At 40.7% G+C, this 16672-nt stretch overlaps 1 protein-coding gene across 1 annotated transcript; it reads right to left on the bottom strand.

The window, feature by feature from the left end:
• Nucleotides 1-1491: 1491 nt before the first annotated feature.
• On the bottom strand, nt 1492-12412 carry spag6 (sperm associated antigen 6). The gene is made up of 11 exons (XM_018760957.1): nt 12276-12412; nt 11960-12055; nt 10551-10717; nt 9039-9222; nt 8194-8399; nt 7776-7949; nt 5939-6091; nt 3870-4061; nt 2319-2435; nt 1950-2095; nt 1492-1849 (listed from the first exon to the last, which is right to left on the bottom strand). Exons 1-11 carry the CDS (start codon nt 12298-12300, stop codon nt 1786-1788), a joined length of 1524 nt encoding a protein of 507 aa, XP_018616473.1. The 5' UTR covers nt 12301-12412; the 3' UTR covers nt 1492-1785.
• Nucleotides 12413-16672: the final 4260 nt, after the last annotated feature.

Below are 16672 nucleotides of genomic sequence, written 5' to 3'. Positions count from 1 at the left end.
TTGGGATGCCTTGCGATGGACAGGCGTCCCGTCCTGGGTGTGTTCCCTCCCCCTCCGGCCTTACGCCCTGCGTTGCCGGGTAGGCTCCGGCTCCCCGCGACCCCGTATGGGACAAGCGGTTCAGAAAATGTGTGTGTGTGTGTTGTCATGCATACAAGAGCTATCTTGATCAATTTCATGTGTCATTGTAGTTTTGCTTTCCAACCGACTTGGATAAAAGCACCAGCTAAAGAAAAATTAATAATGTAGTTACAATATAAATATGTTGTGAATACACTCAAGATTTGTCCAGATACTAAATCAGTAAACACAATGTCTTCATAAATGAAATATGCGAATCACAAGACGGTTGTCCCTATCGCAGTAACACGATGGTGTAACACCGAGAATGACCGAAAGGGGGCGCCATAGCGCAGAGTCTCGTCTGAAGCCGAGCGTGTAGCCGACAAGCAGAGCTGGACTGCGGTGCGACACATCATCACTTGATGCAGTTTAACATTGTGTCCATACAGGACCTTCTCCATTTAATGTACTATGCTATTTTAATAAGAACTGCCACAGTGACATGGTGTTCAATACTTTATGGAATAAAAGTGTTTGTTTACGTAGACGTCAGTGGTGTCACGTGTGGATGGATACCTGTGACCTGTAGGGAGCAAAAACTGTATACATCACTGTACACCACTTATTATTAATAGCTGTATGACACTCATAGCTTCATTCAAGCATCAGTCCTGATATATAAGAATTAAACATGAAGATTACGTGCACATGGCACATTTAACTGTTAAAGTTAAATAGTAGTTTAAGGATTTAGAGTAGGACAACCGGTAGTGTAGTAGTTAAAGTGCCTACCTTTGTGTCTAAAGATTGCAGGTTCACTTCCCCCTGTGGCTGTAGTACCCTCAAGCAAGGTACTTACCCTAAATTCCTCCAGTAAAATTACTCAGCTCTGTAAATGAGTTAAACATTTCAAGCTTGTAATGATGTAGTCTTAACATCATAAGTTGCTTCTCAGCTAAATGGAAATTTGGATATCTACATGATCACTACAGGAACTTGATCTGTGTGTCTGTCAGTTGTATGTGTTTGGATTTTCATTGTTTAATCTCTGCACATGAGCTCGTTTGACCAGTGACTCTGATCTTGCCTTCCCAAATTGACCGCTGTCCCAGTATAACCGTTGGCCTGATAGGACCATTTTCCCAGGAGGACCGCTGTCCCTCTAGAACTGTTTCCCCAAAAGCTTCACTGTCCCAGTACCACAGCTAACATGATAGGAAGGCTTTCTTCGTAGGACTGTCCCAGCAGAACCATTAACCCGTTAGGACTGCTTTCCCAGTCGGACCACTGTCCCAGTAGGACTGTCAGAAGCACTCTTGCTGATTTGAGGGTAAAGTCTGAAAACAGCTAAGCTGTTCTAGAGCAAACAGGAAACACAAATAAGAACACTTTGATATAAGTGAACAAACAATGACAGGTTTTCCTCCTTCTGATATTGTTAGGGTTTATTATCCATTTCTCTTGGCCCAAAGTGCTGAAATATTCCACCATGTTCTTCAGATACTCTATTTATTTGTCACCTTAGTGCTACAGGTCAATGAGAACATATGTAGATGTATTCATTATGGTTAATAAAACCTACACAGCTCAGTAACTGTCTACTCATCACTACCAGTATAATTAGCGATAATAAGGCAAAATGCATGTGGAAGTGATTTAGTTCACTGACCAAACATGTATAGTTTGTCTAAAAACTGCCAGTCATGTAGAAGATCCAAGAGTTCATATTGGCTGGTATTTCTCCAGCTGCTCCAGGAGAGTCTCCGAGTACCCTGGGGAGTAGTATCTGCAGGTACAAGGGCAATAGGTCAAACACACACACACACACACACACACACACACACACACACACAAGCATGCACGCACGCACGCACACAGCTCTGCACCTGACTATTTCCTCGGGAAAGCAGTTGTTGATGGAGTTGATATACTCCTGCAAAAGTGAGCCAGGCTCTGCCTTGATCTCTTGCACCTTCTTCAGCCCCCCACTGGTAACAAAGAGTCGCCGAGCCTTGCTGTCATGCAGGAGAACCTAAACACCAATAAATGGCGCAGCAGCTGAGGACACGGATGTGAAATGACAGCTCCGGAACTAAAAGGTATGCATGAGCCAGGCACTTCATCTCAGCTTCTCCAACAAGACATCAAATCAAATTTCTATGTAAAATAATACAACACTTTGCATAACTAGCCAGGTAAAGAAAAAAAAAACTGAGTACTTAATAAAAGGTTCATTATCGTCATGCACTGCTGACCTTGCTGAACTGGCAGATGACATGTTTGAGGATATTGCTGGGTGCCTCGTGCAGCAGGGGCTCCAGCGCCGGGACATATGTGCACTTCTGCAGAATGCTCTTGAGAGCCTTCTTGGCCTGTGAGAGGTACACTTGTCACTAAATATGAGTTTGCAGGGACAACATTTATTTATATGTTAAGTCATGTAAAATTACTCTTAATGAACCATGAACTTTAAATAAAAAAGTTCAAATAAACAACTTCAGGGTATCTGCATATTTTTTTAATTATTGCTCTATATATAAGACTTAAGACTTATATTTTTTTATATTTTTTTTTCAAAAAAAAAAAAATAAGATTTAAACAATGTATAATACACACACACACACACACACACACACACACACATTTTCAGAACCACCTGTCCCATACGGGGTCACGGGGAACCGGAGCCTACCCGGCAACACAGGGCGTAAGGCCGGAGGGGGAGGGGACACACCCAGGACGGGACGCCAGTCCGTCGCAAGGCACCCTAAGCGGGACTCGAACCCCAGACCCACCGGAGAGCAGGACTGTGGTCCAACCCACTGCGCCACTGCATCCCCACAATGTATAATATATATAGTTATATATTTAAGACTTTCAAAGAATCTACCCAGCAAATAACCTGGGGTGCATCTCTGTTAATATTTTATTGATTTTACTGATAATAAAGCAAACCAAACTGAGCAGATGCTCACAAACACTCCACATTCTTATGTGATGAATCGATCGACATGGAATAGTAGGTTGTAGAGATTATATATTTTTTCAATCATTTTAAAGTAGACGCTATAAACAAAGTTGGTGTCCACCTACAGTGTATCTTGCTTTGGCCCTGCTTTATGTTTTCAAAATAGGCTCTGGTCAACTGAAATACTAACATACATTTAGCTGATGTGTTCCTCCAAAGCAACTTATAATAGCAATTATTACAAGCTTACAATCAGTTACCCATTTACACAGCTGGGTAATTTTACTAGAAGAGCTCAGGGTACATACCTTGCTCAATGGTATTACAGCCAGAAAGGGGACTGAACCTGTAACTTTAGGATCTAAAGGCAGCAGGTCTAACCACTATGCTACCAGTTGTCCTACTTAGCCTTTGGAATGGTTAATGGTAGTCACTGAGAGAGTAAAGTCTTACAGCAAATTTTAAACTTATCAGGTCTTTAGCTAAGGCTTTACAGGACTCAGCTTACAAATAACTAGATCAATGCCTGTATTATTAAGCTTTTACAGATTAAGATGCAGAGATTGGATGTGCAAACTAATCGAGTTCTGGTCCCAGTTGTGTTTGTAAGATGAGGACCCAGTAAATCATAAAAGAACTTGCCAGTGAAGGCAATAAAAAAACTCTTGATAAATACTGAGTAGCCAAAAACATATATTCTTATTGACTTGAATATGTTTTTATACATTAAGACATGTGCAAATCAGTTTCCTTATAATATTTTGAGAATATTATTCATTAGATTATTTCCAGTGAAATTGCTTTGTGATAAAGTAGAGTATGAGAATAGCTTGCCCACCTTGGCCTGGAGGTCATCAGAGCTCTGGGCATCCATGTAGAAAGCTAAGAGGCGTGGCAGCACATTGGCCATGGCCACAGCACGGGCATGCTCTGGCGAGTGGCGCCCGATTTGCCCCAGGGCCCACGCCGTGGCCGAACGAATGTGATCTTCAGTTTCCTCCGCCAGGCAGATGGCCAGCTGAGGCACGCCCTGGAGCAGAAGTTCGGCAATACAGGAGCGAGTGCATGGGGTACAATTGACACAAGAAGAGAGAAGGATCAGTGATGCGGTGCGGAGCAAGAGTAGAATGTCACAATGCAAAAGCACACCACATATATATTCCTGGTTTCGGACAGACAGTTGTACACTTGTACCTCGTGTTACGAACATTCAACTTACAAATCTTCAAAGATACAAATATTTCCCAGCTTATTCATTGATTTTTAATTGCATTTTCTTCACCAACATAACTTCTAATATTTTTGCATTCCAGAGCAAAATAGTCAACACTTCCCATTTCCTTCATTGGATTGCTGAAAAACACATTGAGGTAGGACAAAAATTGAAATGATGCTACGGCGGGAGTGGGGAAGCATTTGAGAGCTGTGATTTCATTCAGAGTATTTTTTTTAACTTACACTGAATAGCTGCCCTGTGTATTAATAAAGGCATGTGTCTAATACTACACCTTTTTGACTGGTCACTGAATAAAATGACCAAATGTTTACGAAAAAGCATCCGTCACCTCCTTCTGGCTAGGTTTGTTAGAGTTTACCATGAGGCATGCAGTCAATACTGAAGGGCGAACACTTTTTAAAACTTTCTCCCCACACGGTGCTCCATTACACTCCAACTTAACTCTAACTTCTCTACCACTGTGTCACTCGGTGTGCATGTAGAACGTGGCACCGTCTCATATGTATAAAGCAGAACACACACTGCACATGAAGGTGGGGAGATAATATATATGCTTAGTTTCTGTTATTTCAAAGCAGACAGTTTAAATGTTGCTTTGTGTTAAAAGCAATAAATCAAACTGGTGTCCTCTCCTCACAGTACCCTGCCTCACCCCAGTGTTTCCAGTATAGGAGAATACAGAGATCGTACAATGTTGCTTATAAAAACTGAGTAATTTTTAAAATTCATTTACCTGATTTTTTTTCAGAACCTAAACCGTGAACCTAAGCCGCATTATTAAGCTTTTTTTGAATTACAAACTATTTGATTTACGAACAGACTTCTGGTGCCAGCTGGGTTCGTAAGACAAGGTACAAGTGTACGTCTTTCTTGATATGAACTGTATGATGCCAACATATGTATGGCACAATTAGCGTTGTGGACATGTGATTAAAGTTTAATAGTGTAAAGTTAAAGAAGGCTTCACATTTCAGTAGGTTTTAAAATTTTAGTCTTGAGTCTTGTTAAAGAAGAGAGTACAACAAAAAACAATGACCATGGTTTGTCAGTGTTGGATATGTTCACACACACACACATTTTCTGAACCGCTTGTCCCATACGGGGTCGCGGGGAACCGGAGCCTACCCGGTAACACAGGGCGTAAGGCCAGGGGGGGAGGGGACACACCCAGGACAGGACGCCAGTCCGTCGCAAGGCACCCCAAGCAGGACTCAAACCCCAGACCCACCAGAGAACAGGACCTGGTCGAACCCACTGCGCCACTGCACCCCCAGTTGGATATGTTTATTGGATCGCTAATCTTAATTTCGAGTAAGGCCGTGTTGTAGTAGTAACAGTGGATTCATCAGGCTTAATGAATTACACAGTGAAAACAGACAAGATTCATAGAATAAACTTCGCTGTGCTGAAAATAAACACAGTACCTGCTCTGGTCATTTTTATAATGCACACATTGTTTCTCTTTTTAGTCAAGCTTTTCTATGACTGTGATGTATAATTTCACTAGACATTTGTCTACCACAGCGGTAAGACATCCTGGAAGCAAATCCCTCTATTCATTGCTCAGCAAAGTGCTAAAAATGCAGTCAAACTAGAAAAATCCTATGTCTTGAAGCTGAAGCAGGAAACACATATCTGAATTGTGCATAGAATTCAGGACAGGGACAAACCTTTGAGACAATGACTGCCATTGCCAGATTCTCTGAGTGTGCCGCCACATAGCCCAGCATCATGATCCCAGACAACCGGACATTTCCTCGCGAGTCACCAAGGTAATCAATCACCGCAGCAACGCCGCCGGCATTTACTATCATCTGAGACAGCTGGGAACACATAGAAAATCCTAATTATTATTAGCATTTGCAGAATAGACACACTAATTTGCAGATGAGCACATCCAAATACATAATCTAAAAATACCATCATTACAAAATTATCAAAAAGCACTACAAAAGTAAAGATAAATAAAAGCTTTTAAATATCTTAAAAAGACTTGAAAGGCAAACGTGATTAAAAATCGGCTGAAATAAAATACTGCCAGTTGCTCTAAGGAAAGCCTGGTGGGGAAAAAAAAATAATGTTAAAAATAAAGATCAGCATGAAAAAGAACCAATCTGACCAACAGGATGAAGTGAAAGAATACAAAAAGGGCCATGTGCATATCAAGGTTGACACGTAGCTCAGGCACAAGCTGTGACTCCAAGCACATGCAGGCAGTGATCTAGTCCTCCAAAGAGTAAGACAGCAGCACACTCAAAATCTTACACCTCCGGTGTACCCTTATAAAACAGATGTCATATATTCTAATACGCAGCACCAGCCAAAAGTCTGAATACATTTTCCCGAAAAATAGTTTGGTTCATTTTTATGAGGAGGTTTTCTGTAGAAATTCTCACAGATGGGGAATATCTGTGTCTTGGTTTGCTTGGATTATTCTGTCCAGTTCTTTCCATATTGTGCGATCACACTTTGGACTGTTCCTGTATAGTACCGAATAATATATTTGGATCTGGAAGGATACCACTTAGTAAAAATTGCCGTGTAGTATACGAAAAGCTGCAATAAGTTTCCAGTATATTATAATATTCTACAATGTTCTCCATACAACGGTAAAATATTTCAGTACACCTACACGAAGTAATTATATGTAGTACAGCCGATAATGCTGATTCCTCACTGTGCCCATGCTGTGCAATCGGATGTAGGTTACCCTGTTTAATCCCTTCTTAGGAGTTTGCATAATATTGTAATCACTGCATGTCACTTTAGGGAAAAGCACCTGCATAAATGTAATTGATACTTGTGTTCATATTACTGTTATTAGTGTGTCATCCAGTCTCATCCACTGTAACTGAGCAATAAAAATATTTTAAAAATTCACATAAGTCATAGAAATGAGTCACAAAAATCATAAAAATTCATAACCTGAAACCAGAAATATACTTAAAATTCATACATTGGTAAGTATTCATATAATCAAGTCAATGAAAGCATAGCAACAGAGATTAGGTGGTCTACACCTAATACTCCCTCTGTAAACATGTGGATGACAAAAGTATTTAAATCTCTCTCACTTGAAAATTTGATCTGCATGACAACTCCAATGAATTCTGGAATATCTGGACACTCATCTGGAAGTTATGTGAAAGCGCTGCATGATCATAGATGCGATAAATTCGAACCGTTTGACCCTGGGTCCTTGCTTTATGTATGTGGACTGTCTGTGTGAATGCTGTTTTCACCCTATGCAGCGCATAAAATGAAAATGAAAAAACAGATAAAAATAGACGAAAAAAATGTTTGTGCCTTTGAAAATCCATAACTCACACAATCTTAGCACAAGGACTCAGTGAACTATTTGGGCGAGGACAGGCACTACCGGCAGTCTTCTGGAAACTTAAGTCAAACACATAAGGAAGCTTTGTACGTGCTCACGGAGAGTGAGGGAGGCACCACAAGTCTGATGACAAATTGGCATCCCTCACTGAACGACAAAGTGAAAGTTACCTCAGGTGTGTGTTTGGCAATCTCACGTATCAGCGTGGTCGCGTTCTTCCTCACATGCTCATCTGGATCCTTGAGGGAGGTCAATACAGCAGGGAAGACTTCCGCCTCCACCACCATCTCGGCCAGGTCTACCGAGTGTTTGGAAATCTGGCTGAGGGCTGAGAAGACCTGACGCTGCGGGGGAACAAGTGGACTTGTGACTCATCCTCACGGTGGTCCACCTGCTGCTTGAGACACTGGTAAAACTTACAGGGATCTGGACACATCGAAACCATTCTTCACAGAAGAACCTTACTCAATTCAAGGATAGAGAAGAAGGAAGCAGTTCCACACTTGTGGTGCAATAACATATGGAACACATCTGTGTCTATTTGTCATGTTTTGTAGCAGCATCCTAATGCTTGATGCTGGTCTTCACCTTGAGCTTAGCATCAGGGTTCAGGATCATCTGCGCAAGGTGGGCAATGGCCCCAGCATCCACCACGGTCTGTGCCAGCTCGGGGGAATGTTTAGCGATGTCGTTGAGGGCGGAGGCAGCAATCCGTTTCACAGCCAGTTCTGGCTCCTGGATGCAGAGTACGAGGAGCGGCACGGCCCCCGCATCGACCACCGCCTGGGACAGCTCTGTTGGTTAGATAGAAGACAGGGTCTCTAGGCATGTCACCTGCAAGGTGTGTGCGTGTGTGTATCAGGGTGGTTTGACCCTTATCCGTGAGCCATTCTTCACGTTCAATGAAACAGCACTGTGGGTTCGAGAGGGCAGTGGAGAGAGTAATATGAAGGAAAAAGGAGAAAGAGTAGGTGTTGGAGGCTGGAAAAGTGTGTCCTTGTGTTGTGTGTGTGTCTGTGTGTGAACAATGTATAGTTCAACATTGGGGAAAACAAGAAGATACGTTTGGCATGTCGTTCTACAAGTCTCCTCAACTCGTTTCAAGCAGAAAAGTCGTGACAGAATCATTCCAAACACTGATGGTTCATTCAAACTTTCCACATTTTATATTGCTGTGCTGTGTTTGAAATGCATGCTTGCAACTATGTTCAGTTACTCTTGAAAATGTCTTCATGATCATAATGTAATTTTTCGTTTTATGGCGTTAGTCCAGTTTATCTCTGACCCCTTTTCCCCAAATAATCCATAACAGAGATGATATCCTGCTTTTTAAGATAATGTTTTAAAATATATTTCTCATCCGTATCAGACTCTGAAGTGCACATAACTAGAAAGGTCACGGCTTGTATGGGTAGGTACATTTCTGTGCGCACCTCCATTGTGGCAGGCAATGTAGTCCAGCGCCCAGGCCGCAGCCTCTTTCACCCCTGGGTCAAAGTCCTCCAGAGAGACAACCAGAGCATCGAGGGCACCACAGTCCACCACTGCCTGTGCCAGCTGAGGCGAATGCTTGGCCACGGCCCGAAGTACAAATGCTGCCGCCTTCTTGTAAAACCGCTGGGTAGCAGGCACGTGCATGCACACACACACACACACACACACACAAACCACATCTTCATGGCTAACACCAATTACAACAACACTCATGCAATATAAACTATAAAAATCAAAGCACTTAAGTAAACAATCTAGTACAGTCAATTGGCAAAGCTAAAATACTGCTATATATCACATACTATATCTAAGCATTAAAGTTATACTGAGACTGAATATGCATTTCAAACCTACTGTAGCAGCCAATGTGCAGCTTTTTAACACACATTTTTTTTTTACAAGTACATGAATGAGACAGAAAACATGACACCAGTGTTGTTTTACATCATTCGTTGGTGTTAAAAAAAAAGAAATGTGCAATTCATAGGTGTGACAAAGTAATTGCACTTAAATAACTGGTTGTGCCGCCTTTAGCAGCACTGACTGAAACTATATACTTCCTGTACATGCTGACAAGGGTCTCACATCACTCCTAACATACTTTCATTATTCCATACTGCGCTGCTTTAGCTCTGCAACTTTTACAGGTTTTGGAGCATCAACAGCTCCTTTTCCTGCATCGTTTTGCTACATTCAAGTTAGAGCTTTGATAAGGCCATTCCATAGCTTTAATTTAGTTTTTTCAGCTTTTCTGCTGTTGACTTACTTCCACGTTTGGGTTTTAGTAAACTGAAGACAAGTTCTTTTTCGTGGGTAGTGTTTTGCGCTCTCTTGTGTATCCCACTTTTGCGGAGTGTCTTTCTTATATACCAGTTATGAACACTGACTTGAACTGCGGCCAGAGCGGTTTCCAGCCCCCTGGATTCTTGCTTTTCTGTTCAGTTTGATGAGCACGGCTCTGTTTGTGGTTTGCTAGAGATTGAGAACCTTAGAAATGGTTGCATAACTCTGTCAAGACCGATAACATGTGTGGGATGACATGCCTCTCTGAAATTCTGTTTTGCCAACTTGACTTTTGATGGCACGGTTTTAAGGAGCTGAAAATGATATTGGACAGGACATCCCAAATCAGGTCTGTACAAACACCTGGCTCATTACACCCTTAATAAGGCTGATTAAAGACAGGGGGCGATTACTTTTACACACCTGTCAATGTAAATTTATCTTCCGCATCATAGACAATGACATAAAACCATACTGGTGTCATTTTTTTCTCTTCTTCATTCATGTATTAACAGAATTGACAACTGGAAAAGAGAAAATTCTTTTTCACAACATTGAATCTGCCATAATGTTGCAGACAGCTTAGTTTTCTACAATCCTACAAAAAAGGCCTATGAGCTGGTTTGATACTGAAACATTTACTTGCCGAAGAAAGAGAGCACTCTTACGTTCTGTTCCGCCAAGGAATACACAAGCTGAGGAAGAATTTCACCCTTCACCACAGCCTCAGCCAGGTCATCGTTGTAGCTGGCAAGCCTCCCCAGCGCCAAGGCTGCCGTTTGCTGGATGGTTGGGACGACGTCCAGAAGAAGGGGCCTCAGCAGGGACATGACACCTATGTAGTAAAAGCAATTCCATGTTCAAGCTAGTTAAAATCCAGAACCTGAAATGTTGACTGCTGGTAATCAGTTTAAAATACTTTTAATTTCTCCAGCAATTTCAGATCACTGAGACCCTAAACAGCGGGCTGATCAAAATACATGTAGACCATAATTTCTTAAAGTAACTATTCAATAGTCAGTATGTTCAAAATACGAAACAATTACATTTTCTGACATTATGTTCTCACATTTGTCCAACAGGTGAGTGTAGAATTTAATAAACTTTAAAAATAAAGTTTAAATATTCATTATTCCAGTTTAGATTTGGTTATTTTAGTATAGCTGGAATGTTTACTGTAGCAGACAATAATTCACTTTCAAAGTGTGATTTGTTACACATGAACACTAATTTCCAGTAAAAAGGAATGCTACTGAAACAAGGACAATTTTTTAATTTATTAAATACTGTTTTGCATGCAATTCTGACTGCTTATTACAGATGACAATGGCATTTTGCTTATTATTCCTAGTGCATCATCATAATCAGAACCATGTGCCACACATGAAGCTATGAAACCCATTGGCATGTTCACGGTGCAGTAGCACTCCTCAGAATGGTAAAAACTGCACGCAGTGGCTCAAAACACACTGGACCCATGAGAAAGATTTTGCTGATGTATGATGTAGATGTGTTTTTGTGTTCTGAATTTTCGAATGTTAAAAAAATTGAAAAATAAGCCGTGCTTTAATAATCCTGTCTCTGTGTCCAGATCTTGTCATCTGCTGTCGATACACTGCTGTTTACTTCGAGTTTCTCGGTTGCTTTGGAGAAAAATGTCCGATAAATGAATAAATGTAAATGTACGTGTAACGTGATGGGGACAGCATGTGATGTAGTGATTAGAGCTCCAAGGACTGAGGTCTGAATCCCACCTCCAGCTGTATTACCCTTGATTGAGGTGCTTACTCTGAATTAATACAGTGAAAATTACCTGACTGCACAATTGTGTAAATCATATGAGTAGCCTTACATGGAAGTCACTTTGGAGAAAAATGTCAGACACAAGCTGACCCCATTTTAAATATGCCAATGTAATTATGTGAGGTAATGTAACCACTCCAAAACAAGCATTCCAGTAAAGAAAATTCAGTGAAAGTAACTACATTTGACAAAAATAAAATATATACCGTATCGTATGTTCAATAAAGGTAAAGATTAAGCATTACAGTGAAACTATTAACACTTCCCCACTTACCTGCATTTTGTAAAGTTTCAATATTTTGTGGCCTTGATGCCAGTTCAGCAACAGTTTGCACAAACTGCATTCTTGATTTCTGGTACTGCTCAAAAACTGAAGAAAAGTATATTTTTATATTTCACATACAACAAAGAAACAATACAGAAAAAGTTTCCAAAATATTATTATTGTCATTTGGGAATGTAACCCTGCATTATATCACTTTATTGACTCTGACCGTGCGAATATCCGAGCTCTAACACAGTACAGTACCGCAGCAGATGAGGTAATGAAGGCTTTCTGTCGAAATGCACTCAGTTTACCATGTTCTTACCTTGCAAAACCTGACGCTGGCTCATCGCGACAAACAGCAATTCAACATACTATTATTATTAATAAATTACAAGCATGAAGCCGTTCGGCCACTTGAGGAACTGCGACGCTTAGTGGGGCTCTCCCATAGCAACGCGAAGTTTGATTTCATTGTGAGGCTGCCATGGCAACAAACCGGAAGTGAATTTGGAAACAGCGCGTGCACGAGGGGTGGAGTCTCGCGCGCCACCTCCACCTTGGCCTTTCCACAGAGACAATAAATCTGTAGAAAGCGATTTGTGCGATCTGCTAAGTGACCTCTTTAGTATTTCTTCGCATTGTGCCCTTCAGTGTTTGCATATGGAGTTACCAAATTTTCAGAAGTAATTTGTGTTTTTAATGTGTGTTTTATAAATACAGTGATTAGAAATCGTCGATGAATTATATAAACATAAGCAGCTACTCGTGTGATGCAGTTGTTCATGTGGTGGAAAGTAACTGAACTGCTTTTGAGTCACGCGTCTGTATCTGTGTCTCTTTCTCTTGATGTAATTCACTCACTCATTGTATTTTTCTGTGAGATGTACGTCGTTTTGGAGAAAAGCATCTGACCTGTTAAAGGAATAAATGTAAGATGGTCATATATGAGATACTAGTGATTGCAATAGTTGTAAATCACTGGAATTGTGGAAAATGCAAAAATAGTTGTGCATGAACTGTGAGAGGCAATAAGAGGGTGCGCACCTGGTGGCGATTGTAGAAAGGCTGGATAGACGTGTAGATATAATTTAAAGAAAACGGGGGGGTTCTTGGTCTTATACTGAGCGATGCCTTTCCTGATAACCTCGCTAAGTGCTATTCAAAGGCATCAACAGTACAAAGGTCTAACAATATCATGTTAAACGCTTCATATACGATATATTATTAGAAAAAAATAGATCACTTAGTCACTGTTTATGCAAGGCTTCACACGCAGTTGTACAACGCACGATTTAGTTATATACAGTGATTGCTGGTAGTGTAGTGGTTAGCGCTACTGTCTTTGGACCCAAAGATTGCAGGCCTCACCTCTGCCTATAGTACTCTTGAGCAATGTATTTACCCTAAATTATTCCAGTAAAATTACACAGCTGTAGGAATAGGTAAATAATCTTAACCTCAACATTGTTAAGTCGCTTTGGAGAAAGGTATCAGCTAAATCATGTAACGTTGGAGCTCATTAGAGCAATTTTCACTTTACATTTATTTCTTCCAACGCTTTTTCACCAAAGCGACTTACACCGTTAGTATTCCTATCATTAATGATCTATACAGCGCGGTAGTTCTTTTTACTGCAGTAGTTACGGCCAATGACCGTGTTATAGAGTACTAAAGCTAGAGGTGGGACTTGAACCTATGACCTTTTGGGTCAAAGGCAACCGCGATAACCGCTATGCTACTAGCTGTCGCGTAACTTCTGTACTTTTTATCCTAACCTCACAAACTGAAGTTATGAACACGGCTTTAGTCTGTTTTAACCCTGGTGAAATGTTACATTTTCACAATCGTTACAGCGTAGCAAAGCACTAACAATGATTTTTGAAAAAAAAGAGACACTGTCTGCAGAAGCAGTTATTTTACCCGTTCGTTATGCCGCGTTTCAGTGTGACAGAGCTTCTGGGTTATATTCATGAGGAGTGATTTTACAAAATATTTATGTCCACTTCGGCTAATTCCTTTACGTACGATAGTGCACATTACCGTTACCGTTCATTTGTGTCCTAGGCTATGAAACATTTCCAGCGGTTCGTGCAACACAGTGCGGTTGCGGTAAACTAATCCTGATGCGTGAGGGCTCTTATTAGATGCTGATCGATACTTTTATATAAATTTAGCCGTAGACTGTAAGTAGCGCGGCGACACGTAGACTAGAAATGTAAAGCAATGTCTCAGAACGCATGGGTGGTGCGAGAGGATATGGGTTCAATCGGATCCCCGCTCAGTCTGTGTGGCGTTTGCATGCTCTTCCCGTGTCTGCGTGGGTTTCCTCCGGGTGCTCCGGTTTCCTCCCACAGTCCAAACACATGCTTAGGTTCACCCACAGAGTGTGAGTGACAGAGAGAGTGTGTTCCACTGATGTATGGACCCATTGTAAGTAGTGTATCTAGCAGTCTAAGTCACTTTGAATAAGGTGTGTGGGCTGATAACACTACATAGAGTTCATTGGAAGTTGCTTTGGAGAAAAAGCGTCTGCTAATTAAATAAATGTAAAGCAACTTCGTATAAAATCGCGTAAATGTTCCTTGGTGGTTAGAAACTTTTTTTATTCGTACTATTTGAGTTGAGATCGGTGGCTCATTTAAGTCAGTTTAACAGCTGGATATTTTACTGCAGCAGTCGGTCCCCTCTGGGACTCCAGTGGTAACATTTCGGTTCCACACACTGGGATGCGACCCATTCAAATAGCCCGTAGAGTCAATCATTCATAACGCTGTATTTCTTTATTGCATCCGGCTCGTGCGCGTTATGTCTCTCGTCGTTTCTTATCCCTCTAGGTTGGAAAGGGCACTGCTGCTTCTCGTGTCACACACACACTTTTTGCGTATAAACTCCGCTGCAAACGCAGACCATGCGCGCGCAAACCTGCACATCTGTGCGAATACTGCAAGAGAGGTGGAGATGTGCGTAAAACATAGAACACACCACGCGCACAAACACGGAGCTGCGCAGCGGCTCATTAGTTGATTGATTAGTAACTGCTTATCTTTTCACTCAACAGATTTTTATAATAAATACAAATTACGTAGGCCTACTTATATCGATTGGATTCTAGGAAGAGAAACATTGTTGATCACACGCAGAAATATTAAAAATGAAGATGACATCTTTTTCTGTCCCAAAGCAGTGCAGTGCTAATATTTTTTTACTCCTGAAAGCAGTAAGGTATTTTGCTTTACTGTATCAGATCGAGGCAAGTACTTGTTTGAGATGAGACTGCAAGATTACAAGAGGTTGTGAGATTACAAAAAATGAGATTGGAGCTGGGAACCTTCCGATTGCGGTAACAGCCTTGAATACAAACCCACACACGTCCCGCTACCCCTGAATTTTGCGAGTATGAAATTAAAAGATTTTGTAGTTCTCTCTTTTAGCTCGTGTTCAGAACAAGACACGCATGATGGTCCTGAAATTTAAATTAGAATCCTGTTGCTTTGTCCTTATATTGTATTAAACATACATAACATAAAGCAGAAAGTGTGGGAACAATGACAAAATTTTACACCGTTAATGACATTCACAACACCAGTCACAGATGTCAAGTTAAGTATTATACTGATCAGTTATTCTTTTACATTTCTTCTCTGTATATTTTATGTATTTCTATTAAATAAAAATCGATGAACCGATGCAACACACTTAAAATGTATTCGGGGCACTTTCAAGCAGTCTCAGGTTCAAAAATGGAATGTAGCGTCTGTGTGTGTGTGTGTGTGTGATTGTTTGTTTGTGTGTGTTGGGGGCAAATTAAAAGTACAAAAAGCCGTATAAATAAGATTCTGTAGCCCTGAGGGAAAAAAAAAAAAAAAAAAAACGAGAACTCCCAAATCAGAACAAAAGTGAAAAATGCAAGATTGGTTTAGAGAAAAAAATTGTCAAGCCTGTGAAGAAATCGAAGTGGCTACGTACTTTCAAAAAACTTGCGTTATTTAATGCTTTACACATGACGAGTGTAATAGTGCGACTCATAGGATATATACATATATATAGGCGGGGGGTGGGGGAGGGAGAGAGAGATATAATCGCGCTTATTTTAAGAAGAATTACGTAGATCCTTGACATTGTTAATACTGATGTATTTAAAATGTTATTTTAAACTATGTGAGAGCAGTCCGCTTATGTGCTGGTTGTTAGAATGTCCGGCCGGAGAGTTAAAAAAAAGCCTGTATAGTAAATCTACACTGTTCCTTTAAGTTTATATATATGTACTATCCGCTTTTCATATAAAGAACCGTAAGGGTTCACTTCTAAATGCTAAAAAAAAAAAATCCATTTTAAAATGGTCATGTGTTTTGCTCCATTTACTGTGCGTAGTAGAAACGCAATACCAAATGTCGTGTTTATTTAGTTTCCTCATTTTTTTTAATTTAAACTTTATTTAATAAAGTTATCAATAATACACAACCAAAACAACATTCCTCCTTGGGGAAAAAATGTTAGTCAGTGCCAAATCAAATGGACTGTTACCCCATGAAATGGTAAAAGAAAACAAAATGTATGTATGACGGCTTGCTGCCTATTGCCTCTATTAGTATTAGGTTAAGTTTGTGTTTTAGTAGATATAGAGTAGACAGACATACTGTACAGAAAAGGTGTACAACACGGTGATCCCCGGGCTCTACTGGTCTCACCTATTATGCCGGTCCTTCTATTCCAGTTCTT

This window comes from Scleropages formosus, chromosome 2, assembly GCF_900964775.1.
Source record: "Scleropages formosus chromosome 2, fSclFor1.1, whole genome shotgun sequence".
Lineage (NCBI taxonomy): Eukaryota > Metazoa > Chordata > Actinopteri > Osteoglossiformes > Osteoglossidae > Scleropages > Scleropages formosus.
Note: the sequence above shows the minus strand (reverse complement) of the source record. Positions and strands in the feature narration are given on the sequence as shown.